The 27758-nt window shown below is 34.0% G+C and overlaps 2 protein-coding genes, 1 long non-coding RNA gene, 2 other non-coding genes and 2 pseudogenes across 9 annotated transcripts; 6 read left to right on the forward strand and 1 right to left on the reverse strand.

Moving 5' to 3' along the window:
* The first annotated feature begins 306 nt into the window (after window positions 1-306).
* On the forward strand, window positions 307-1967 carry LOC148931233 (pentatricopeptide repeat-containing protein At3g49710-like; annotated as a pseudogene).
* Window positions 1968-4035: 2068 nt separating this feature from the next.
* Window positions 4036-4676, forward strand: LOC148931234 (uncharacterized). Its single transcript, XR_016137106.1, has 2 exons — window positions 4036-4150; window positions 4483-4676. It is a non-coding gene; the product is annotated as an uncharacterized LOC148931234 (long non-coding RNA).
* LOC148931235 (small nucleolar RNA snoR126) lies at window positions 4095-4181 on the forward strand. Its single transcript, XR_016137486.1, has one exon. It is a non-coding gene; the product is annotated as a small nucleolar RNA snoR126 (small nucleolar RNA).
* LOC148931236 (small nucleolar RNA snoR8a) lies at window positions 4218-4305 on the forward strand. The gene has a single exon (XR_016137487.1). It is a non-coding gene; the product is annotated as a small nucleolar RNA snoR8a (small nucleolar RNA).
* A 10337-nt stretch (window positions 4677-15013) lies between the features above and the next one.
* On the reverse strand, window positions 15014-21057 carry SDE5 (silencing defective 5). 5 transcript variants are annotated; one of them, XR_016137105.1, is made up of 12 exons: window positions 20370-21057; window positions 20175-20200; window positions 19443-19520; window positions 19136-19206; window positions 18784-19025; window positions 17596-17681; window positions 17343-17399; window positions 16705-16772; window positions 16530-16621; window positions 16383-16450; window positions 15675-15739; window positions 15248-15322 (listed from the first exon to the last, which is right to left on the reverse strand). XR_016137105.1 is itself a non-coding variant. In XM_089068391.1 (11 exons), exons 1-11 carry the CDS (start codon window positions 20860-20862, stop codon window positions 15206-15208), a joined length of 1398 nt encoding a protein of 465 aa, XP_088924517.1. In that variant the 5' UTR covers window positions 20863-21056; the 3' UTR covers window positions 15014-15205. The 5 variants fall into 5 exon arrangements, 3 of the variants coding, with proteins under 3 accessions (XP_088924517.1, XP_088924516.1, XP_088924515.1); XR_016137104.1 differs by having other exon boundaries at window positions 16521-16621; XM_089068391.1 differs by lacking the exon at window positions 15675-15739 and having other exon boundaries at window positions 15014-15322; window positions 20370-21056.
* A 1907-nt stretch (window positions 21058-22964) lies between these two features.
* On the forward strand, window positions 22965-23297 carry LOC148931238 (protein RALF-like 19 pseudogene; annotated as a pseudogene).
* Window positions 23298-24624: 1327 nt separating this feature from the next.
* LOC148931239 (putative bifunctional methylthioribulose-1-phosphate dehydratase/enolase-phosphatase E1 1) lies at window positions 24625-27363 on the forward strand. The gene is made up of 9 exons (XM_089067461.1): window positions 24625-24847; window positions 24911-24963; window positions 25575-25652; window positions 25729-25884; window positions 26064-26210; window positions 26283-26384; window positions 26480-26589; window positions 26667-26785; window positions 27122-27363. The coding sequence occupies exons 1-9, from the start codon at window positions 24757-24759 to the stop codon at window positions 27211-27213; spliced, it is 948 nt and encodes a 315-aa protein (XP_088923587.1). The 5' UTR covers window positions 24625-24756; the 3' UTR covers window positions 27214-27363.
* The last annotated feature ends 395 nt before the right edge of the window (window positions 27364-27758 follow it).

Genomic DNA, 27758 nt, shown 5'->3' on the forward strand with positions numbered 1-27758 from the left:
AATTTTAGTTGTAGACTCGTACACATTTTTCTCCAATTAGTTTGACACGTTCGGATTTATTTTAGAGTCATACACTTTTTCTTTCAATTTCTGCAACACGTTCAGATCTGGAGGTGGTCAATTTATAAACAGTTATTCTGTGTAAGTTATAGGGTATTAGTTATAGGCTGACTGCTTTTGAATAAAAATAAGGGTATTTGTGTCAAAAAGTAGGTTAGTCGTATGCAATGACCATTCATAAAAATAAGAGTCAATCGTTTTCTATGATGGATTGTTTTCAATTTGGTGATGAAGCTTCAAAATTTAATGACCATTGTGGACACCCTTAATGCGTCCTTGCTCGGTTGCTCCCATGTGGCTCCGCCGCCACCGGAAAATTCTTACCTCAAGTCTTCCATTCCACACATTACCTACCTTTCCAACCACTTCACTCTCCTCTACTCCAAATGCCACCGTCTCTCTGACGCCTGCAACCTCATGATCAAGGCCTATGCTAAAGAATCACTTCCCCATCTTGCACACCACATGTTCGACACAATTCCAGAACCGGACCTTGTCTCTTACAACACACTCATTGCCGCTGACGCTGAACTCCTGCACTCAAACTCATTTCGAATGCGCAGGAGTCGGGTTTGGGGATTGACGGATTCACCTTTTCGAATGCACTCAAACGTTGGATTGATCAAGCAGCTGCACTGCTTGGCTCTTTTAGGCGAATTCGATGGTTACTCCTCAGTGAGTAATGCCCTTATTTTCATGAGGGTGAAAGGGTGTTTAGCTATATATATGGTGTTGGTTAAAGATGAGGTGTCTTGGAATTCGATGATCTAGGGGGGGGGGGGGGGGGGGGGGGGGGGCTCAAAGCACTTGATTTGTATGAAGAGATGATAGATTAAGAGTTTACGACCTTGGAGGACTCACGCTGTGGGACGCTGTTTCATGGTAAGTTGATCAAGATGGGATTCCATGGCTACAGGCACATTGGAAGTTGTCTGATTGATCTATATTCGAAATGAACTATAGGAAGGTGTTTGATCCCCGATGGCTGCACCTTCGTTGTGTGATTAGGGCTTGTTCTAGAATGTCATCCCCCTCAAAAGAGACGCAAATACATTCGTTATTCATCAAATGTCCTGTTCGGAGAAATAGAGTCTCTATAGACAATGTTGTGTCGCCATGTATTCCAAATGCAACAAGGGTGTTTGATTGGATGCCTGAGCACAATGATGCCCCATTCAATTCTATGATTGCTGGCTACGCTCGGCATGGGCTTGGGACTGAGTCCTTGTTGCTTTTTGAGCAGATACTCAAGAAAGATTTTGCTCCAACGAATGTTACCTTTGTGTCTGTCCTCTGTGCTTGTGCCTGTACTGGGAGAGTCGAGGATGGAGAGAGATACTTCCGTTATGACATCAAAGTTCCAAATTGAAGCTGCGTTACAGCACTATACCTGCATAATCGATCTTGTAGGCCGAGTGCGGAGAGTGAAACGATGCCCTTATAATAACCAAACATCATGATTTGGGGATCGCTGCTGAGAATGAGTGGAAATGTGCAGTTAGCTGAGAAAGTTGCAAGCCGGTGTCTTGAGTTACACCCGTCAAACGCGGCCCCAGATGTCATGCTCTCGGATCTATATGCCAGGGAGCGTAATAGGGAAGGAGTCGCTAGAGTTAAGAGGTGGAGGATGAATAGATGGGCAGGGCGCAGCTGGATTGAGATCGAGAACTAGGTGGTACTGTACATGTTGGTCACGGAGGATAAAGCCCATCCGATGGATTAAGAGGATTCACGGATTCTGGGAAGAGAGCCGGGTATTAGGCGGATGTGAGATGGGTTGCGTTTAAAGACGATGAATTAACGGAGAGGAGTATCGTGAGATGATGGTGAGGCATCACATTGAGAAGATGGCAGCCGCAATGGTGATGACTGATGAAGATCTTGTGATAATGATATTACAGTTCTAGTAGGGATTTCTAGTTCACAAGATAAAATCTACGGATATATTGAAATAGCCTTTTATAGCAAACAAGATTAATATTCGAAATGACTTTGACTAAAGGTGTGCACAATTTAGTAAGAGCATTAGCAATGGAGGGCCGATGGAGGGGCCTTCCCCATCGGCCCTCATCGCCCCACCATTGCGGTGGAAGGGCCGTCCAGCGGCTCCACCTTCTCTCTCCAAAAGGGCCGATGTATCGGCCTTGGCCGATCCAAATGGGGCGTCGATCGGTCCTCCATTGTGGTGAGAGGGCCGACGATCGGCCCTCATCTTCTTCTTCTTTTTTTTTTGTTTTTTTTCCTGCAACAGAATGAGAGAGGGGAAGAAACATAGAGGAAGAAGAAGAAGGAGGGAGGGAGAAGAAGAAGAAAGCGGCGGTTGTGAGAGGAAAACCCTAATTTATTATTTAAACTATAAATTAGTGGGCCAATAAATTTGTTAAATAGATAGACTATAAATGAATGGGCCAATAATTTTATTAAATGAATGGACTATATTTGGGATGGGCTAATTTAGGTTTTCATTTAGTTAATTAATAAGTTGTCACATATTTGAGATAAATTAAAATTTATTTCAGGTACTATAATATTTTTACATTTTAATTTAATTAAGTTAATAATATATTAAATATATAAGTGCTAAAAAATTAAAATAAAATAAATGATGATGTGGAAATGAAGTGGAAATGGGAAGGCCCTATGGAAGGGCCCTTCCATTATGGGGAGATAGGCCCTCTCAAAAATTGATGATGTGGAAATAATAAAAAAAGAAGGGCCCTCCGGAAGGGCCCTTCCATTGCTAATGGCCTAATACTAAAAATAACTGTGAGTAGACATAATTTTGGTACAGATGGAGGTAAGCATGTGATATCGAATCATATGGACTAATAGACAAACTGACTAATGACTATTGTAAGCAAGTGTAATACTATTTGAACAAATGAGAGTTTTGTTTGGATTTTTATAACTAAAGCAGAATCAAATAAATAATAAAATAAAGTAAATAAACATATAAGATAGATCAGGTAAAGAGAGGAATTTCGATGATAAGATTTCACTATTCGGTTTATTAATTAATAGTTCAAATATCCATTCATGATTTCAATGTTTACTATAACGGGTCTTAAACTATTCTAAGTCTTTCTTGGATAACAGAGAAGAGACACTTAAAACCTCTTAAAACTATTCAATGTCCAAAGACACTAAAGTTCTCACTAATAAGTTTAACATTTTTGGTATATTAGTTATAGTGTTATCAATTAAATTCTAATGTTTGTTGTCTCATTCTATTCCGCCACATATCAATAGATCATACATAAATTGGTTGTCAAGCAATAAGAAGCATTATCCTGCAAAATTGATCAAATAAATGAAAATTTTAGATAATAAAACAGTAGTTAATAATACATTTCCAAAATTTTATAATTTAATACTAGTAGATAAAGTTACTAACTCCTAACTTTATTTTTCATAAAATTTTGACATAACATTATTTTCCATAAAAATTTTATACAGCTTTCATTTCTATATAAAAAAATATTTTTATTTTGAAAACGTAAAATCCTTAGCAAAACATCATTTATGAGTACCTGAAAGTAAAGGAAGAAGAATCATTTAGTGAAAAAGTGAAAATGCTAAATTAGCGTCCGCAGGGGCTTAGTACAGTTGGTTCCGGGGAAGCAGATATTGCTATAAGGAACTGGGTTCGAATCCCACTACTGGCGTGTGGGAGCTTCCATCTCTCAGGCACAAGTGTGAGGCCTTGGGGGATGGGCTCCTATCAAGACAGTGGGTTGAAGGCCTCCTCTCTAACGGGCCGCTGTGTACCCTGATTGAACCCCTCACAAATTATCGGACTGGGGTGTGGGGCCGGCAGGGTGACCGCATCACTTTTTGCTACAAGTGAAAATGCTAAATTAGACACACTGAACAGTAACCCATAGTCGGGAGCCCAATTTAAAATGGGTTCTCGGCCCATATAAGGCTAAACCCTAAACCTAACACCGAGAAGCCTATAAATATAAGATGTAAACTTAAGCTTCCTCAACTTTGTCTTCCTACAGATATTTGTATAATTTACATCTCAATTTTTGTGGCTGTGAAGACAGAAAACATTTCTCGATGCTGAGTTTTGGACTTCGTTTGATATGTATGCTGAATTTTATGCGTGTCTGAGCCGCGTTTCTCAATTTCTTTTGAATTTGAATTTGAAGGGGATTTTAGCAATGATTAGAATTCAATTCCTCGTTCTGAATGCTATCATTGGCATGAAAGACTCTTTTACACCCATAGAATCTGAGCGAATCACCTTCTTTCTACAATTCATCAATTTCTTCAATTATTTTTTTTTATTTTTTTTTTTGAAAATTTGTAAATTTTGTTAATAAGGTTCGTTTTTGTTGTTTTTCCGATTTCATGCCGATTCACGAAAACAACTGTATTCAGATAATGTTCTAATTCGTTTTTCAATTTTCGTTGCAGTTCTCTAATTGACTCCTCTAATTTAATTTTCTATCCCAAAAGGTATGTATCACACGCTATTCTTAGAATTTAGTGATATAATCATATTTTTTAATGTTTAATCTCCTAGTCTAATTTAATTTTCTATCCCAAAAGGTATGTATCACACGCTATTCTTAGAATTTAGTGATATAATCATATTTTTTAATGTTTAATCTCCTTTTACTAGGATTCAAACGTTCAGTTAATCTAAAAAGCTTATATTAATAATCTACAATTTACTTATATAAAACAGGAATAATATATTACTTATATTAATAATAATAATTCAAGTAGTACTTGATATTTTACTAAATTACTTGTATAAATAAAATTTCTCCTAAGAGAACAAAAATAATATTTTCTAAATAAAATTGTAATCAAAACCTGAACTTGCTAAATAAAAAGGGGTAACTGCTTTTAAAGTCACCAACTTTCCATGAATTCCGGTTTTTCCCACGAACTTTAAAAAGTTCGTGTAATGTCACGAACTTTATTGTCGGTTGCCAATTTTCCCATGTCAGGTTTTCCGGTCTGATTCAAACTGTTCGTTTCCTATTAAGACAATGTCCAAATTTTTTTTCTTATTATCGTTATCTTCGTCTTTGAAATAGTTTTGCGTGGGTACCTTGTACGCCTCAATCGAAACTCGGATGAAGAAGTTATGGCCATTTGATGAAGGCTGCGACCTTTGCGCGACCTTGTACCATCATAATGTCCATAACTTCTTCATCCGAGTTCCGATTGAGGCGTACAAGGTACCCACGCGAAGCTATTTCAAAGACGAAGATAACGATAGTAAGAAAAAATAATTTGGACATTGTCTTAATAGAAAACGAACAGTTTGAATCAGACCGGAAAACTGACATGGGAAAATGGCAACCGACAATAAAGTTCGTGACATTACACGAACTTTTTAAAGTTCGTGGGAAAAACCGGAATTCATGGAAAGTTGGTGACTTTAAAAGCAGTTATCCCAAATAAAAATGGAGTGAAAACCTTTTTGATTAAGGTATGACAAGCTTAAATTTTAATAATTCAATTTCTTAATTTTTGTGTCTAAAATAAATGTCTAATTAGTAAAGAATGAAAAAAAAGTAAAAAGTAAAAAAGAAAAATGTAAAGATAGTTAAAGTAGTGTTACTAGATGTCCTTATTAGGTTTGTAATTTATTAAAAACTTTTATTATTTTTGTATAACGTTATCTAATTTTTATGATGAAACGTTATAAAAGTAGGCTTGTAAAACCAAGCGCGATTGCCTATTAAAATAAAGAGTGAACTACATAAATGGTACATGATCTTTCATTTTCACACATATCGTCTCAACTCCACATACAAGTCATGTCAACTATGGTATATAATATGTCAGCTACACGTACAAGTAATATCAACTACACGTACAAGCTATGTCAATAATTATAAGTCATGTCAACTACACGTACAAGTCATGTCAACTACAATTATAAGTCATGTTAACTACACGTACAAACCATATCGTATCAACTGTACATACAAGTCATGTCAACTGCACACACAAGCCATTAGCTTCTCCAGTGATTCTCCAACTCTGCCACATCTGCGTTCTTTCTTTGAAGTTACTTTATCATCATCTGGCACATTCCCTTCCTCAGATATATTTGTATCGACATCCAACGGATCAATTGTATGAAAATTTTGTCTGTTGCAAAAACATACTGAAAAATAACAACACCACCACTAGACTTATTTTCAAATCTTCGACAATCAAAACAAACCTCTTAAGCATACTTTTAATAAAAGCAAATTCCTCCTCAATTGAAGAAAATTTTTCACCTTCATAAAGCCTCAACTCAACATTACAAATTGAAATAACAGATCCTATAACATAATGAGAAAATATGTCAACAAGCTGAAATAGATAATGTCAACTAGCATATCTTAACTGACAACATAGAAGGTTTCCAAAATCCAGAATCAAAATCTAAACACTACGTCTCAAAATATACACCAGCATATCAACTAGCATATCTTAACTGACAACATATCAACTAGAATAGTGTCAACATATCAACATATAAACTAAGATCCAAATATGTCAACTAGCATATCTTAACTGACAACATAGAGTAGTACTTCCAAAATCCAGAATCAAAATCTCAAAATTTGCAGCACCAACACATCAGCAACATCTCACACATCCTACCATGGACTCTCAACCCTATCCATAACCACTTCCTCCACCCACAAACACAACAGCAAGGGCTCTTCATCTGGGGGGTGCATTTTGGATACGACTATTTTGTATGTCAACACAGAGTATAGCTATATAGAATATTTAACAGGTAACATACATGTCAACATATTTGCATTTATGTCAACAAAACATCAATTCAAATATCAATAGATTTGCATTTATGTGAACAGGAAATTATCATGATAGCAACAGAGAGTATACTCAATAAATTCTATATAGAATGTCAACAAATCTGCATTTATGTCAACAGAGTATAAGTCACCAACAAAGTACAAAAAAGTCATGCTAATGAAAATCAAACCAAAATACCTTCAACATTCGTCGACGTCGACTATGAATAAGATGAAGAATCCATCAGATAACACCTTAGGCTTTGATTATGAAGTGTACTCGAACCTAAAAATGAAAAAGCAAAATAAATAAATAAATAAACTGATTAGGAACAAATTTGACTGTGCATCAACAAATAAAGCATAAAAACAGAATCAAAGTCGATAAAATCAACCTAAAAACTTCAGATTCAACCAAACTCCATCGAATTAGTCGTATGTTGTTCAAAAATTCTTCAATTTTCGGATGAACGACGATTTTGAATGCCGATTTTGAAAATTCATCAACCTGAAGAAGTTGCTTCCACCACCGCCGATTTGGAATGCCGATTCTCTTCGATCGTTGCTTCAGCCTAGAGCTGCCCAAGGTTTATCGAACCGGCGGTTAAAACCGTAACCTCCGGTTACGGTTCCGAACCGAAACCGCGAGAAATATTCCGAAACGAAACCGTGAAATTTAGAACCGTGGTTCGGTTCAGGTTCCAAATATTTTGAACCGAAACCTTGACCAAACCGCCGGTTCCGGACGGTTCCAAACCGCCGGTTTCGAACGGTTCCGAACCGCCGGTTAACCGGCGGTTTCACGGTTCCAACATGAATTAATATTGATTTGATTTCTACTAAAATTAAGAAGGGAACATGATTTATATTTGAACTTTTAAATGTGAACATTAGACTTGTGTGAATATTTATAGTTATTTCTGTATATTATGTTGCTTTTCTCTCTCACAATTATAATTTAATTACATATATGAATAACTATTCATTGGAATGGATTCAAAAATGACTGAAATGATTCAAAATAACTAATCACATTTAATACATTTTGATAGTTATTCCACATCTATTTTGCTAAAAATTGAAAAGGGATGCTTTGTTGCAATAATGCACAAAATGTCGCAGAAACCAAAATGAGATCAAAATTTGTAATTATCAAAAGTAGCATTAATGTTGCACTATTTTCGTATATAAAAGCGTTATATATGCAATCTCACCGGTTTTTAAGTATGATCATGTAGTATTCAAAATATGAATATACATTCTTCAAAATTGATTGGTTCTTTGGCATTGTTGATCATACATGATTTAGTTTTAGTTAATCAAGATCGATTAAATTCAATTAATTTAGTTAATGCAATCTCACCATTTTTTACGTATGATTATGTAGTCTTCAAAATATGAATATGCATTCTTCAAAATTGATTGGTTCATTGGTTCATTGGTTGGTGGTGGGTGATGGTTGCACTCTTCAAAAATGATGGCACAAAACACTATTTTTTTAGTTTTATTTATTTATTATGTAAATGCTGATTTTAAATTCAAATTAGATCTCATTTCCCTCCATTTTTATCTATAAATACTCCCCTCTATTCTTACTTACATTCACCCCATTATTGTTCAAGAATTTCTCTCTTCAATCTCTCAATGATCTCTATTTGCCTCATATTTCTCATTTGTTTCAATTTAAACTATCTATTTCTTGTTTCAATTTATTTTATAATTTCAAACTACATGGCAAAAAAAAATAAAGGAAAAAAACCGTGAAATCGAACCTAAACCGCTACGAACCGTCCAAAAACCGGCGGTTTGGAACCGAAACCGAAACTGCTGGTTTTCGAACCAAAACCAAAACCGTGAAATAGCCTCACGGTTCGGTTCCGGTTCCATATTTTCTAAAACCGGAACCGGCGGTTCCGAACCGAAACCGCCGGTTCATGAACCGTGGGCAGGTCTACTTCAGCCGATTCAGCTACAATCGGCGTTTCAGCCAATTGCCTTTGATTTTGCTTTTCTATCGTCATTGCACAAAACTGTTCGATTTTGCTCTTCGATTTTGAAGGTCTATGAATTGAAATTTGAAGATCGGCTGATTTTTTAGCGAGATTTGCAGGTTTTCGATTTTGAAGGTCTTCGATTTTATGAAGATTTGTATGAAGATTTGCAGGTTTTCAGCGAGAGTTTTAGAGAAGATTTTAGAAAATGGTTTGAAATATAATTTTATATTTTCTGCCATTTTATTAATGAAATTTCAACCTAACAATACCCTCTAATTATATTTATAATATAAATCAAGAACACCTAACTAAATCAATTGAATATTTGTAATTAAATTATTTTATACTCCTTTTAGGGTTGAAATACCTAACTAAAAATATTCAATTGAAATATTCAATTGATTATATCATTATGAATGTAATTTATAATTTTAAATTTTCATTAACACTATATTAATTAGTTATTGAATATTTCAAAAATTATGTCATTTTTTATCTACTTTTCGAATTTCAGTTCATAAAGTGAAGTCAACACTTTCAAAGTTATTTCAGAAATCTTCACTAAATACCAATTGTAATTACTTTTAATTAGAATGTTTTATTTAGAAATTTCTAAAATTTAACCAATTTTCTAATTTGGTTAAAACAATTATTTACAACTCAAGATTCTATTACATGTGTGTGACACGAATATGAGAACCTGATACTAATATTATATGTAAGAGTTTGTACTAAGTTCCATTGGAATGTAAAGATCAGTACTACTATTGCTATATGACAAGTTCCATAAACCGTAAAAAGTTACCAAAACAAAAATTAAACCCAAAATTTTAAAAAAAAAATTAAAAAAACTTTAAACCTAGCTCTTTAATTTAATATAAAATAATAATAATAATAATAATACTTATTATTATATAATATTATATGATTCATAATTTAAATAATTATACTATAATTGTTTATTAATTAAAACTAATTTATTAATTGAGTATAATTGAATGATATTAAAAAAATTAATTAATTATTACTCCCTCCGTCCCGCTTAAGATGACACGTTTTCCTTTTTAGTTTGTCCCAACCAAGATGACAGACACATTTCCTTTTTTAGAAACTTTTTCTCTCCAATTAACACACTCAACCACTTTTTTCCACCCCTATTAAAATATTCACCTTTCTTTCTCTCTCTATTTTAATACTTCGACTCACCTTTTCTCTCTCCAATTAAACACATTAACCAATTACTCCTAAAATCCCGTGCCGGCTAAGGAATGTGTCATCTTAGCTGGGACGGAGGGAGTAATTTGTAACATCAAAATAATAATATTAATATTGATTAATAATAATAGTATAAAGAGGGAGGAGAATGAGAGAAGATATTTTAATATCATTTTTGGTACTCCCTCCGTCCCACAAAAGATGTCACACTTGTGGGACGGCACGAGATTTTAGGAGGTTTTGTTTTGTGTGTTAAATTGAGAGAGAATATAATTTTTATATTCATGTGAGAGGTGCTGAGTGAAAGACTAGGGTACGCGAACCAGATTAGAAACAGAATCAGATAGAGATGCAGATTTTGTCCTCGAGAAGACTCCGCACAGACCACCCATTTAGGATGCAGACAGAGAATCAGATCACCCATGACGGTGTAGATAGATAATCAGATCACCCTTAAGGGTGCAGACAGAGAATCAGACAGATCAGATATCAGACGTTCCTCGCTTCGGTTATCCTGAAGACAAGTGATTACAGATAATGCAGAACTGTTGTTCTATGGCATGCCAATTGTACCGAATGTAATCGACCAAGCACGAGGCATCACGTAAGTTCTCATGCTCACTCGTCATTCCATCTCATTTCCAATTGATTCGTAAATTAAATTTTCAATAATCTACATTGACATCCATATTCATCTAAATCATGTTTTCATATCATCTAAATAATTTCATTTATTATCTTAATTTAACTTGTGTTTTCAATAATATTCTAATTAAATTTCTAATTTAACTTATTCTCATTCAGTCGATTCTTACAAAAATCATGACAAACATTATTGCAAGTCTAGAATTCATTTCTATAGCCAGTTCTCACAATTCAATCCGTCTGCTAGATAAATATACGGTATAATTCTTTATTAGTTTTCCAAAATATACTAAATCATTACCAATAATTAAAATAAAATTTCATTTAGCATTATATCTCCCCTAATTCACGTATATGTATTCAAATTCATCAAATGAAATTCACAGCATATAGTTCTTTATAAAGATTAATTTTCGGTCAACATGTAATATAATGAAAACATTTTCAGTTCCTTAAACAACCACAAAACATACTTTTAGTATCCTAAAATCACATATAATTCATATTAAGAGACAAATCACATGCTTAATCATTCTTAATATTTTCGAAACTCCTAAAATATAAGACTCATGAATCCATAAATTACTTTTATATAAAAATAGGTTAGATAGATAGAATTACCTTGATTAACCCTCTAATAACGATGCAAAAACTAGTAAGAAAAATGGAGAAAATGCCTAGGGAGTTCAAGGGGTGGCTGTCGATTTTTGTCTCCCCGGAGGTGGGGAAAAAAAGTGTGTTCTTAGCTATTTTAATATGGTGTGGTATCTTATGAAAAAAAGTGTGTTCTTCGATATTTTAATATGGTGTCTTATGATTATTTTATTTGTTCCAACAATTTTGTGCCATTTGGCAACAAATTATAAAAAATAATCTAGAATCCTCAACTTAGGTACATAAATTGGTTTATTTTATGTGATTTTACCAATTTCCCTTCAACATTAAATTTTATATTAACACTAATCTAATCCTAAATTTCTTCTTACTTCTACCCACATCATGCTTGTAATACTTAATTATATTGATATTTCAATCCTCTTTAATTAAACTTAAAACTTTATACACCTTGGCAAAAATTCTTCCAATTTTTTCAGTTTCAATCTTACATGAAATTCACGCACTTAATTCTCATAGCATTGTATATTCATATAGATTAATACAATTTGATTTAATTCCTCTGCAATATTGAATTAATCGCAGAAAACGTCTTATCAATGTCTTAGAATTCTAACATCTCATCATATTTTTAGACTTATAAAAACTATTAACTATATTTAGTAATTATTGCTATTTTTCGATATCAAATTATTCAAAAAAAGTCCTAGTTCTCCAATCTCCTAATCAGAATTGCAAATCCTAATCAGAATTGCAAATTCCGTCTAGGGCCAATTTTTGTAAGTTACATATTTTATTTGAGTTTAAACTTAAATAAAATTTTCTTATCAAAAACTCAATTAAACTAATTGTATACATATAATAATTTAGGCGCTACTTAATTAAATGATAGAATCATAAATATATAATTTATTAATTTAATGAAGCAAAGATAATTGAAATAAATAATAGCATTATTGAATAAAGAACACTAAAACGGTAAAAAAGTTTTCCTACACAATGGAGTACGACCAGCATACTACAAAAATAATCAGAAATTTTACTCTAGAATATGAATTATGTCTCTTCTCTATTCTAAACTTAGTTCACTTTAAGATCAAAATACTAGTTTAGGAAACAGTCAGAAAATTTCTTGTCAAGTTAGAAAGATCATCACGTGGAGATAGGAAGCCACTTCGGTTATTTGGAGAATCATCAACATCAAGATATCTATTTCACTCCTTATGATTTATGAGTAGGGTTTAATTACACTTAAAGCATGATTTAATTTAAGTTTTTGCATGAAACATGTCAATTCGTACGAATTGATCTAGTCTAGATAATCACCTAAATAGATCATGTGTGTAATTTGTGTAACTTACAAAATCTGCCGCTGCAAACACAATATAAGACACTACCAAACTCACATTTAGATATCTATTAGCTAATACTCCATTCATCTCACAAGAATATTCACCTTTGGTTGAACATGAGTTTTAATGCACAATTTAGGGGTGTAAGTTCGGGTACCCGCGGGTACCCAAACCCGAAATCTCAAAAATATCATACCCAATACCCGACCCGTATGTGAATTCGGGTACCCTAATACCCAATGCGGGTACCCGAACCCAACTAATCGGGTACCCATAAACCCGGAATTATTATATTTAAAATTTCTTCTTTTATATAAATTAAATTGTGATGAGAATAGAAATTATTAAAAATCACACAATACTTATACTATTTATTGACTATAATTCTATATTATATAAAATAGACCTTAGACAAATAGACACTACTTAATTTATAAAAAAAAATTTGGTATAAATTAAAACATAAAAGGGATTATAAAAGAGATTAAAATAACTTTTTAAGACATTAAATGAACATGTATATAAAATGGAGAAAGCATAACTAATTAACTATATATTTTCAAAAGATAACAAGTAAGAACATAAATAATGCAACATGAACCGAACATGTATGTAAAGAAGAGAGCAAACGGCAAAAAGAGAGCAGCAGCAGCGGCGTGAAGGAAACTTGAAAAAGTGAGGCATACGAAAAAATTTATAAATCTACATGTGATTAAATAAAGTTACCCTATATTTACCTTATAGGCCATAGGCCCTATACTAAATAAAAATATTTATCACAAATACATAATTAATCGGGTTTAATCGGGTATTAGTTGGGTACCCTAATACGGGTTTGGGGTACCCTAAACCCGAAAAATCCTAACATTAACTACCCAAACCCGTACCCGAACCCATTATTTCGGGTTTCGGGTACCCATAATCCGTCGGGTATTGGGATTGGGTCGGGAATACCCGAAACCCGCGGATTAAATTTTCAGGCCTAGCACAATTGTAGAAGGAAAAAGTAATTAAAGTATTGTTAGTGAAAAATATATCTCACTTCATTAGAGAGAAAAGAGTTTTTAAATTTAGAAAGTGCATATTCTTGTGGAACGGACTAAAAAGGAAAGAGTACATATTTTATGGGACGGAGAGAGAAATTGATGCTCTCTGACCACATGTTCAGTCTGACCACTGCTACACACTACTATATCATCAAAGAATACTAAAATAAATTTTTTTAGATATTGTCTAAAAATAGTACAGTCCATAAAAGATGTTTCACTTTGCTTTTTAGTTTGTCTTACTAAAGATGTTACATTTTCATTTATGGAAAAAGTTCTTTTTCGCATTAATATCAAAATTGTATTTGTTCTCTTCACTTAATATATACAACAAAACCTCCTAAATCTAGTGTTATCCTACACATGTGACATCTTTTATAAGACGGAGATAGTATTCATTGAATTTTGAAATGTTGCAAGAGCATTCGTGGGGCAGAGAGAGTTTATGGCATCACAATAAACTCATAATATCTCATGAGATTCAAATGTTGTCTGTGTATATCAGTAGGGGTCATTCTTACTTGCCAGTACCCTGATCTCGGGTCAATCTCTGAAAACCATCATACTGCCCCAAGCTCATCCATCAACTCCTCAATTACGAATATGATATTTGTCTAGGGCTAGACTATTGTTGATAGGTTCAGCTCCTTCTTCAGAATGATTATATGATCTTGCAAGTAGTTTCTTTGGTGGTTCTAAAAATTATCAACATATGATAGTAACAATCGATCCAATTCTGGCCACAATTCTTCTTTCTGCATTCCATAAGTCACGATATTTCATAGTAAGTTTAGGGCATGGTCACGGCCGCATTTTACGAAGAATGGTAAAAACACAGTTAACTGTGATTAGGGGGTGGAAATTAAAAAGAGGGGTTAGAAATGGGAAAAGGGTACACACCTCTTATTTAATATTTCCTACGTCCCAAAGAATGATGACCTTTTCCTTGGGTGATATAGGATTTCATTCAATTTTATTATATATGTTGAGTAGAGAGAGAATAAAGTAGAGACAAATGAGTCATCTTCAGTAGAACAAGGAGAGTTCATATAGGTTGATTAGAGAGAGAATAAAGTATAGATAAATGGGTCATCTTCAGTAGAACAAGGAGAGTAAATATGTTCCGATGCTTTTCCTCCCTTCTTACGCAGTATGTACGTTGAACAAGGAGAGTTCACATGCAACATAATGATTTTGAATTTATATGAACTCCAAAAGTCGGACATTTGAAACAACTAGAGTGAAAGTCCATAGAGCAAAACAGAGTAGATAAAAAAAACAGGGAAATAAATGTACAAGAATGAGATAAAGATAGTATTGCTGGAGATACCCCATCAAATAATCAAGATTCAAAATACACATTTTCAATAACGAGTAGCAGCTAATTTAAATGGTTTTCCTTCCAATAATAATAATAGCAATATTTGAATAAGGCTTCATCAAAGGCACCACAAAATAATCTTGAGATGGACAAATCAAAACAAGTGGCTGCCTTATTTGTTTATAAAACTCAATTTATTATGATCAATCTGGTCAACTCGGATGGAAATTGTCCATCCATTTCCTTCTTCAGTCCACGTAATACCCTCCTCTTCCAAAAGCTTGGTAATCTGTGGCCAGTAAGTGTAAGGTACTGGTTATAATGCAAAGATGATAAATGATGGATTGAGAAGACATTTGTTTCTTAATCAAGAAAAGAATCAGTACATATTTATTGGATATAGCTCAACATTTTCGAGTATAATTGTACTCCCTCCATCCGCGAATAGGAATCTCTTTCCTTTCCAGCATGGATTTTAAGAAATATTAATAAAAGTGAGTGGAAGAAAGTTAAAGGAATATGGGTCCAACTTGTATATACTCCATTTGTCCACGAATAGGAGTCTCATTTCTTTTCAGCACGAGTTTTAAAATATGTTAAGAAAAGTGGATGGAAGAAAAGTAGTGGAATAGAGGTCTCACTTGTATATACTCCCTCCGTCTGCCATTAGGAGTCTCATTTCTTGGTGGCACAGGTTTTAAGAAATCTTAACAAAAGTGGGTAGAAAAAAGTTAGTGGAATAGGGATCTCACATGTATATATTAGTTTTAAATGAAATGTGAGTAGAATGAGTTAGTGGAAGGTGAAACCCTATTACCATTTATGGTAAAAGTGAACCGGGACTCCTATTTGCGAACGGACTAAAATAGAAAAACGGGACTCCTATTCGCGGACGGAGGGAGTATTAGTTTTAACTGATATGTGAGTGGAATTAGTTAGTGGAATGTGGAGCCTCTTTACCATTTATAATAATTATGAACTGGAAATCCTATTCACGGACGGACCAAAATAGAAAAACGGGACTCCTATTAAATTATATGTGAGTGGAATGTGGGGCCTCTTTTTGAGTAATTACTCATTCCCAGATAATAGAAAAGGACCAAATTTGGGTGAAAAAGAATCATCTCATCAAAATCAAAGAAACCTATTGTTATTGAGCTTTTAACTACACATAAAATCCATATCCTGATTCAAAATAATCTTCAACGCATACTCTTGTACGACCACATAAAACTGTTCATTGCTTTTTTCTGGATCGGAAGTGCATAACAAAATACTCCATATAGCAGAAAAAAAGAGAAATAAACAAATAAACACAGAAATTCAATATAACTTTAACATAACCATACCAGAAGCTTCCTTCGCTTGTCTTTCTTGTCTCCACCAGTCCCAACTACAACCTTCATGAACTGAATAGCTGATGAAATCATGTGTCAGAGCTTTGTAGCCAGGTGAAATGAGAATTCAAGTTTAGAATGGTAACGGACATGACAAACCACAAAGACAGCTAAGATGAAGTTTCATGTGGTTCAAGGCTTCCTTTGGTTCAAGATAATGCGCATTGATGCAATATTCTTCTTCTTTGTTACTGCAAACCCAATGGGAGATTTAGGACATCAATGATCAAAGACCAATGAATGTAAAAAGACAACAAGAAGTATTTATCCTGACCTGTTCTCAATTAGTTTTTGGGCAGATTTTTCATCTGCTTCTCGGGCCTTCGTTTTATAGAAATTACCCTACAACAATCAACAAATCTTATAAACAATGGCTACACATAAAAATCAATGGAAAATATCTCATTTGCCATTTTTCATGTTGCAGGGATGGAGCCTCAGTTGAAGGACATTAAGATCCAGTTTAGTGTACACACATTCAAAATTCTCAAATTCCGAGTACTATAATCTACACAAATTGTTACAGAAGATTAACTATGAAAGGTTCAAGCACTAAATTTACTAAGTTCTAAATATTTCAGAATTCGGCAAACATTCTGATGAAATCAACAATTCCAGAGGACAACACATATAATGGGCTTCAAAAACATTTCAATCGATTTTGAGTATCAATGATAAATAGATGTCTATTATCAACTCCAAATTTATGCAAAAAATTTAAGAGGGTTAAATTTGCTACAAATCGAAAGACTGGGACATTGTTGTAACAATGTAGTAGTTTATTTGCAAAAATGCTGAAAGGTTGGGATTTAATTACAATTCACCATAATTTTTTTTGTACCACTTAATGAGACCTAATTCTGCACTGTGTCATGCAAAGTGAGGGTGCAAAATTAGTATAAATACAAATACCTGTTCTAGAAGGTTTTGAGCAGATTCAAATTCCTTTTTCATGAATGCATCCATAGACTGCAAGAACTTACAAATAGTTAGTCATGGATCATGAAGTACAGTTTTATATTTGCCTGAAAGAAAATAAAATAAACATAAGGTAGGGAGGGCTCAACAAGGGTACATGGTAGCTATAGATACTACTGATAGTGTTCATAACACGACAAGGAAGATGTTTAGTACAAGAAGGGGGCACAATTAAGAAAAAACATACAGCTTTGTAGTACTCTTTCATTGTAACCCAATTCTCTGCAACAGCTTTTCGTAGTTCATCATAATTCTCCTCATTTGCTTCAGAATCTACAAATCACATTTGCATGCATTAGACTGCATTCATAAAAGTATGCAAAACCTGACGTAGTAAAAATTTATTAAAAGCACAACCTACAAAAGAATCATTAGACCCACTGAGGCATGCAGAAGCTACGAGATGATGACATCAATATATGGCATAACAGTTAATTGTTTACGATTACACAGAATAATCTTAGAACCAAAGCATTCAGCCTTGTCCAATAGTAGTAGTTGTACATCAAAAGTGTAACACCTTCTTTGAACCCTGACTTAACTAGAAGGAAAAATTTAGAATATGAAAAGTAAAATAGACAAGAATGTTGCATTATCTGATACGCAATAATACAGGCAGCAGTAGTGGAACTTGAATAAAGTGGAGTAGCAGTTGATGTTGGTTGCTTTGGTAACAAGTAGTGAACATTAATTACAGATAGTGGAGCTTGAATAAATTAACAGTAGCTAGTTATTATTTTCCAGTAGATTATATATTTCTTCTTTCTAGAATTATAAATAGATGTCCTTGGATGTTGAAGAGGATTACTTTTGAGTATTGTATTGGACAGCTTTGCCAAGGCTTTCCTACATTTGAAGGAGTTATATTTTATATAAATTTTATAAAAAATTATGTTTTTCATTTTATACACAAAGTGTTCTTCAACAAACTTACATTTGCTTCATTTCTCTAATCGTATCAGTGTGATGAGGAAACTGACAGTAAAGTGATGTCTAAAGTTACATCCAGAAAACATAAATATAATGGCAATTATGGCATTGAAGAAATAGATAAGTCTCTCAAATAACATAGGTCGAATCACTAGTCTTAAGTCAAATGAAAGGTTGTTGCAGCTGTAAGATGAAAACCTATGTTAGAACTAAAGGATGATATGTCTCGTGGGGATAATGTCGAAGACAGCCTGTGAAGAGAGAATTTTGATGCTTGCTAGTTCATTTACACATAGATATAAAGGACATCAAAAGAGTAAGTTAGGACTTCTGCAAGCAACAATCTGCATCACTAACATGATAGAATGAGCAAAGACAAACAACTGTTGATTCGATAAGAAACACAACAACACAAAAGAGTACAAAGATATAAGAAAACACTTACTTCTACAGTTAATAGTTTGCCTTGTAATAAAAGTAAAATCGTCGACGATTTTGTCTTCCATTGGTTTGGCCACAATCCGACCATAGGACGATTGCTTGTGTGTTCTAACTGGACGGGTGGATTGATGATGATCTTCAAATCTGTTAGGCGCACCAAAAAGTGCTTCTAAAATTTCTCTTTCCACGTCTTTCCCCCCTATCTCTGCCTGAGGTAATACTGATAGGTCTCCACCACTAGCATCACTTTTTAATTTGAAAAGATGATATTATTTTCAACATACTTATATCAGATACAAAAGAAAGTTAATATTACATGATTCACATCCGCTATATTCTAATAGCAAGAATTGTACCTTCCTGAAAGAAGTTGTGATTGCTTTGGACAAGATGTGGACCCCACATTCTGAATTTTGCTCATCTCCTGCTTTAAAGAAGCAACAAAATTGGAAAGGAAGCCAATATAAGATAACTCACAGCAACTTATTTGATATAAGTGGGCACATCAAATTGTTAATTGCTATACGTTGAGGAGTAGGCATAATATTATATTGACAATGGTAGGTACTACAAGAGTTCTTTTCCAGAAAAATCATTAAAGGATTTTACTCTGAAAAGACAGATATCATATTAAATAGATTCTAATTTTAAAGAAGAACTCACAGTTGTAGTTGATATGCCAATAACATCATCACTCTTCTCTAGGGTAGCAGCTGATATATCAAGGAGTTTCTCAATGCACTGCTCATTGTTAGGAACACAAATGGAGTAAATAAGAAGTTATTAGTAGGATGGAATAGTTAAGTACACTTAAAAATTTATACAAGGGTCTTCCTTTAATATAATTCTCAGCACTATCAACAAGATAATGTTCCCTTTTTGTATGCAAAAACTGTTGCAGCTGAATTAATGTTCAACTACTTCATTCTAGTTATAACAAAACGGATCATTGGAATTATGTTACACAAATGACTGTATCAACTATTAGGACATGATATTGGAAACACAGGGTTTAGAAACAACCACATTAATTTTCTCACAATAGCTCAAACTAGAAGCTCATCTTGCTACAGACACAAGCATAATACAAAATGAATGTCTCAAATTTAACATGAGTTAAACTATGCTTTATTTTGTATCCTGATAGCATGGGAGTCTATTCTAACAATGAAAAGGGATTATGCTTGTTATAAGTATTAGGCATTAAATGATTTCAGAGAAGATCAATTCCAACATTCAGAAATATATAAATCACACATGTTTCTGCATTCAGAGTGCTTTCCAAGCTTTTTTGAGAAACTTTGTTTATATACTTCCAAAGGCATCATCTTCCAAACTTCAAATGAACAATAAACAATCAATAGAAGCAAACGGTAATTAACAACATTGACTAACCATTGGCATATTGTACCCACATTGTCCTGCAAATTAGAAAACAGAAGAGCAAGAGACGTTAGGTGTTGCAAGCCAAAAACAATTCACCATTCATAACCAAAATATCAGAAACCATAAACTCCTCTTCAAAGTAATGCAAGGACTATTCAAGATAAATTGAAAACTACTCAACAGTGTGAAAACAATAGAACTCACCAATAACTTGTTGGATTACACCCATGTCAAGCTTAAACCCAGTTCCAAGCATTCTATAAAGAAATTCTCCAAGATCATTGTCCATGGGCTGAGTAGCAACTCGTGGCTCCTTTTCCTCACCCCAGATCTCAGCGACCGGAAAATCAATTGAATTAATTTTCACAGGTTTGAACCTCTCCTTCGGTCCATCGGAACGACGTCGCCTAGGGTTGACGTAGTCCTTTCCGATCACACCAGAAACAGTTCCGATCGACGCCGGACACTTATCCGAATTCAATTTAACAATGCGGGCTTTATCGGTAGAGGAGGAGCTCCCTCCGTTGTCGGACTGAATGTTGCAGAGCATTTCGGCGGTGGAATTCAAATTCCGGCCGGTTTCGCAGTAGGAAGAAGCGATGTCTTCGAAGGAAACAGCGGAACCGAAAGCTTCAAGCAGTGTATTCAGATTGTTTTGATCATCATCCCCAAATGAAGGAACCACGTCTAATTTCATCTTCTTGGCAACAAAAAGGTTTATCGAAAACCCTAGATAACACTCATTCCTCAATTAGACACCAACAAATTTGCTAAACACAGCAGATTCATTTTCATCGTGTTGCTTGATTTTACTTTATATGAATTGGGTGCCTTCCATCTGTTCAGTACTTCAGTCACGCGTCTTTAACATTGCCATCTTTCTTGTATGAAGGTGAAGAAATTGTAGTACTCCATCCGTTTCTTAAAATTTTGGCATGATTCAGCACGGGTTTTAAGAAATGTAATAGAAAATGAATTGAAAAAGTTGGTGACATGTGGATCCTACTTCTGAATACTTGGTTTTAAAATAAAATGTGAATGAGAATGTGGAATGTGGGGTTCACTACCAAAAATGATAAATGTGACAAATTTTTAAGGACAGACAAAAAAAGAAAATAAGTCACAAATTTTCAGGGACGGAGGGAGTATCTCATTTCAGTGAAATATATTTTTAAAATAGTCACGATGCATTTCTAAGTTTGAAATTTTATTTTTCTATTTTATTCTTTCTGTTACTCCATCCGTCCCGTAAAAATATGTGTACTTTCTATTTTCTTTCGTTCTATAAAAATATGGACAATTACATTTGTGAAAAATTATCTCCAACTCATTATGGTGTGCATTAATTTATTTACAACTTACTATAACATTATGATTTACCATTACACTTCATTAAATACTTATAATGATGTGGGTCTCACAACCCACTAACACTACTTTAACTATCATTATCTTTATATGTCTTACTTTATCAATTGTGCATTAGTTCACGTGTCATTTCTAATATTTATATTTTTATGGGGAAAAGAGAGTATTTATTTTATCTTAATTTAAATTGGAAAAGTTATGAAAAATTAATACTAAGGTATTTTAGATTTGTGAGAAAGAATCACGAATGATATATGGTGTTAACTCATCCGCAAAAGTTTCGATTTGTACGGCCCAGATTTAATCATTGTTAATATTTGTTTCATCCGTCTCAAAAGAATATGCATTTTGAATTTGAAGCAGATTTTAATAAAAAATTGTTAAAGTAAAACAAAAATAGAGAAAACAAAAATAATTAAAATATTATTAGTTAGGAATGTGTCTCACCTCATTATAGAAAAAAGAATTTTCAAAATTAGAAAATGCATATTCTCGTGGGACGGAGACTAATATGTTACTCCCTTCGACCCATAAAAATATAGGCAATGGGGATGTCACGAGAATTAAGACAAAATTGATAAAGTAAAAGAGGAGGGGAGAATGATATGGTAAAATAAGAGAGAGGAGGAAAATTGTAAAGTAATGTTAGTGGATAGTGAAACCTACATTATTAAATTGATATAACTTTCCAAAATGGAATGCACGTATTTTGATGGAATGGACGAAAATGAAAATTGCACATATTTTTATTAGACGGATGGAGTATTATTTGAATACATCCGTTTTCTCATACTACCTCCGTCCCACAATAAGTGTCACATTTTATTATTTGGTCCGTCCCACAATAAGAGTCACATTTCACTTTTACTATAAATAGTAAGTAGACCTCACATTCCATCAACCAATTCTACTCATATTTTATTATAAAACTAATATATATAAGTGGGACTCATAATCAACTAACTTATTCAACCCGCTTTTCTTTACATTTCTTAAAACTCATGCTCACGCTAAAGGTGATTCGAAGCTACTGTTACATAAATAATGTGTTTTCTATAAGTTTCCCACCTTAATGCCACGTGATGGAATAAAATTTTGAGAAAATTTTGTTTTTAATACACTTAAATTTATTTGTGACATCAAATTTTAGACTGAAAATAGAGACCAAGTTGTGTTAATAGTTCATGTATTAAGAGTTGATTAAATGGCAAAAATGATGAGATAGGGTAAACGAACTAATGGTCCTATATTTGCTCTAGTCCCCATTCCTAGAAAAACAAGGAGCAAAAAGCGGTACCTATTTGATGTAATTCTATGGTCCTTCCCAATGAGTAAATATAAAAGGTGAAGCCAAAACACAAATTAGGAAGAACAAAGGGAGAAGGAGAAAAAGCCAAGCCATCTTAGTTTAATCATCTTCGATTAACAAGGATGGCTTTACGAATGGGGTTGTTTGTTCTAATGCTTGCACTAGTTGTCGCGGTGGCGCATTCGAGCACGTACGATTTGGGAGAGGCGGAGCCCGATGGCCACGGGCTGGTCGAGGACGCCATCGAGATTGACGAGGAGATGATGATGGAATCAGAGAGCGCGCGGAGACAGCTTGGGCGTGCGGGCTACGTCAGCTACGGGGCCCTCTCCCGGAACAAAACACCGTGTAACAAGAGGGGCCGATCCTATTACAATTGTCGCGGCCACGAGCAAGCCAACCCTTACAACCGCGGTTGCACCCGGGCTTCTCGTTGCGCTAGAAGTACCGTTTAGGGATCGGTTTTCGACATGTATTACGTACAAAGCAACACCCGTTGTTTCCTTTTCCATTTCTCATTCGTATTTAATCTATATGATGGATTTTAATTCAAACGGCAATGCATAACTTGTTGTCTATATTGTAATCTAATCTCTTTCTCAATACATGGATGCTAGTCGTCAACTTAAAATGCCCATTGTGAATAGTGTGGTCATTTACCCCTGAATTTATTTTGGTGGTAAATTCGATCTCTCGAATTCTCCAACTTTCTAATTTTGTCTCATCGTTAATCAAATTGTCGATCCATTCACCTCATTCTCTAAGCCTTGCACCGTCTCGTCAACACAAATCATCTCTACTGCCCTATAGGGGCAGGCACAGAAATTATTTTCAGTACTATCCTTCATTAATTATACTCCATGTTCAAGTTTTCCATTTTGATCCGCCTTATTAACTATCCCATTTCATTTTTACTACTATTGGTATTAGATGTTACATTCCGCTAACTCATTTATATTATGCGCACATTCTATTTTGATCCGCCTTATTAACTATTCCCAATTTAATTAATGTTTTTATCTCACTTTTGCTTATATTTTTTAAAACTCGTGTCGGATCAAAATGGGACACGTATTAAGAGATTGAAAACATATAATATTTCATTCATTCCATAAAATAGATATTTTTGAGATTACAAGAATTTTAAAATAGAAAGAATTTTTATATTGTAGGGGCAAACAATATTCCACGTTGGAGAATAAACAAGAACTGCAATATGACCATATGGGGTACTCCAACTCTATTAGTATGAGGCCTTTTCGGAGTTACCCTATGAGCAAAATCATGTGGATTTTGCCTAAAGAGAACAATATCATACTAATATGAAGTTTGAATGTGCACTGCCGAACCCTAATATATATTTATGGATGTAGGGAATATATAAATATGAAAAATAGCAACCGTGAAAAAAATTACAAACACAACTATAAAAATGCAAAAATATTTTTACACTCCATAGTATATAAAACTACACTAATACATAAATAAAATTTTTGCCTTGCGATAGCTATAAAAGCCAAGAAACACTTAAAAATAAATTCAAAATATTCAATTCAAGCATTTCAAACTCAAACTTTATCTTGCCTATTAATGCTACCAAAAATATGAAATATTATTTTTTGTGAAGAAAGTTGCAATACAAAAAAATCCTACTAAAATTAGATTTGAATTGTTTATTAAAAATTAAGTTACGCATTTAAATAATTGCTTTATAATATTAATTTCCGGTTCTTTATAAATTGGAATTGTGGTTACGGTTCTGGTCCTGTAGTTAACCGTCAGTCCAGTTCGGTTTGAGATGAGAAGATAGTGTTGTGATGTATAGAAAGAAAAAATAGAGGCTTGAGCTGACTGACACCCACATAAATATAAGTATATAAGGTTGGGAGAAATCAGCATTTCACAAAAACAAGAATGGCAGTGGCTGTAGCTTCATCGCCCCCCATTTTCCTCGGAGTGAAACAAACTAAGGCCATTGTTTCTGCGCATCTTGGCTGGGTTTCAGGTATATTGTGTTTGCTGTTAGTTTTTTTTTCCATCACTTTCTGATTATTGGTAATTATTGTAGGTGTGTTGCCTCCCTGTGAATATGTGTTGCCTAACCCTTCCAATTTCCTCAAGGTGAATTCTTTATTGTTTAGGATAATACATTTGGGGCTCTAATGTTTACCTAATTGATGATGATGTTTAGCTAATACTCTCTCCATTCTATAATAATATGTGCATTAGAAATGTCACGGAATTACTGCATAATTGGTAAGTAAGAGAGAGGAGTAGAATGGTAGTTAAAGTAGCGTGTGGATTGTGAGACTAGCATTATTAATGGTGGACCATAGTGGTATAAGTTGTAAATAAATAGACAACTTTCCATAAATGAAAATAGCCGTATTTTTATGTAGGGACGAAAATGAAATGTGTACATATTTTTATGGGATGGAGTGAGTATAACAGGATGATTTGACTAAGATAATTTCTCAATGTTTATGATTGATATACTTCTTTCTCCAGATCATTTTAGTGAGCAGTTTATGCATTGTTTGCTTTTATTTACACACTCATACACTGACATACAAGTAGTTTATATGATAGAGATATAAATCACCATTTTTCGTGTTTCCTTTCGATTAGAAAATTGATGAATGTTACCACTATCTTTTCTATGCTGCCATTAACTCCATCAATTAGGCTTGGATTGTACAGCATCATCACATGCTTCAATTTGAATTTCACAGAGAGTTCTTGGTAGACGTCGAAATGCTCCAGTTACTGCTAAGGCAGGGACTTCAAGTAATGGCATTGCACCAGCAAGAGTAATTTCCTAGCTCTTTTCTTCAATCTTTACTTCTACACTGTGTTGTTCTAAGTCAACGAATCGATGAATTGCAGCGTTGTATTGTTCTGGACATTGAAGGAACGACTACTCCCATATCGTTTGTTACGGATGTTCTCTTTCCATATGCTCGCGACAATGTGGGGAAGCATCTGGAGCTGACATATGATACTGCAGAAACTCAAGACGACATTGAATTACTACGAGCTCAAGTAAGTCACAGCTGTTTGGTAGGCATGTTAAGATAACACGAGATAAACATGGGCTTTAAGTGCCTGACGTGGGCCTCATCTTATCTACCAAATAGTCAAATAAGCCCATATAACTCATATATCTTGGCCTTATCTAGGCTACTTTGCAAACTGCGGTTTTTCTGTTTTTGTTTGTGCAGGTGGTAGAAGATGTTGAAAAGAATGTTGTTGGGGCAGTTCCTATCCCCACACATGGAGACAGAGAGGAGGTAATTGCAAGTGTCGTTGTGAACGTGCAGGCTATGATAAAAGCCGATAGGAAAATTACATCCTTGAAGCAATTGCAGGTAAGGCTAATAAATGTCATTTTAGCAACAATTGTGTGATGTTTAACTCTGGAAAAACATGTCATCTAACAGGGACATATATGGCGGACAGGGTTTTGGAGTAACGAGATAGAGGCAGTTGTGTACGATGATGTACCCGAAGCTCTAGAAAAGTGGCACGCTATGGGAATGAAGGTGTTATGTGCTATGCTTTTTCATGTTCATCTAATGAGTTGAGGTGTGAATTTGTGGATAATTCATATAAAGGGATAACTTGTTTATGCCATTAGGTATATATATATTCGAGTGGTAGCAGATTGGCGCAGAGGCTAATTTTTGGCAATACAAACTACGGTGATCTCAGAAAATACTTATGTGGTTTTTTTGATACTAATATTGGGTAAATTATTTCAGTATTTGCTTCTCAGGCTATCAATTGCTACATGAATATCACACTGATACCATACCGACTTGCAGGAACAAAAAAGAAAAGAAAAGCTACCAAGAAATCTGGGAGTCTCTTGGAGTAGATGATCCATCACAAATTTTATTTGTCACTGATGTATATCAGGAAGCTACAGCTGCAAAAGCAGCAGGTATACCTATCTCTTTTTGCTTTCTCCAAATTCAAGGATAACATGATGTTACCAAGTGAGAACCTATAACTCCCTCCATCCCACACAAATACGGACATTTGAAATGACACGATAATTAATGCACAATTTGTAAAGTGGTGTTAGTGGATAGTGAGACCCACATTATTAGTAGTGTTTAACGATAGGCCATATAGTGGTAGAACTTTTCATATATAGAAATGAGCTATTTTTATGGTACTCACGGAAAAGGAAAGTATCCCTATTTTTATGGGACGGACAGAGTATTTGTTTTTTCCAGCTAGAAACTGACTTTTAGTTGCATGAGTTGTAATGCAGGTTTGGAGGTGATCATATCTATCAGACCAGGAAATGGACCGCTACCAGAAAATCATGGTTTTCAGACCACTAATTCCTTGTCTGAAATTTAATTCAGAATCTAGACCCCTTGTTAATATTGACATATGTAACATTATCAAATAGGAGAGTTTATAAGGGTGAGCAAATCATTAGTAGGTTTCACAGTATATTCTTGCGGTTTTTTTTACTGATTTTAATATAATACTCTCATCGTCTCACTAGTTGTGGTTGTTCTACTACAAATGATTACATTTTATATTAAAAAAAATCGTTATGACTATTTTAATAAAATTATAAAGTGCAAAGGTTTTTATGTTTAAACAAATTAGGGTAAATCACAAAATGAAAAATGACTAATTTGAAAAAATCTAAGAGCATCTCCAATTACACAATTCAAACTCATTTTAAGATAAATGTCACGTTAAATAGTAATTTCATGTGTAAAGTACTATTTTGATCTTAAACATATGATCGAAATACGAAGATGGTCCAAAAAATTCACTTTTTGAAAATCGAGTCCTAAACAAATGAAATTGTCGCCAGATCAGTCCTTTTGTTACGATTCCGTAAAAACTAATGGTTAACGGATGGTAAGTTAAATTTTGACTAAATTAGA

Source organism: Salvia hispanica, chromosome 3 (genome assembly GCF_029641045.1).
Source record: "Salvia hispanica isolate PSC_SH4W2 chromosome 3, Shi_PSC_v1, whole genome shotgun sequence".
Taxonomy (NCBI): Eukaryota; Viridiplantae; Streptophyta; class Magnoliopsida; order Lamiales; family Lamiaceae; genus Salvia; species Salvia hispanica.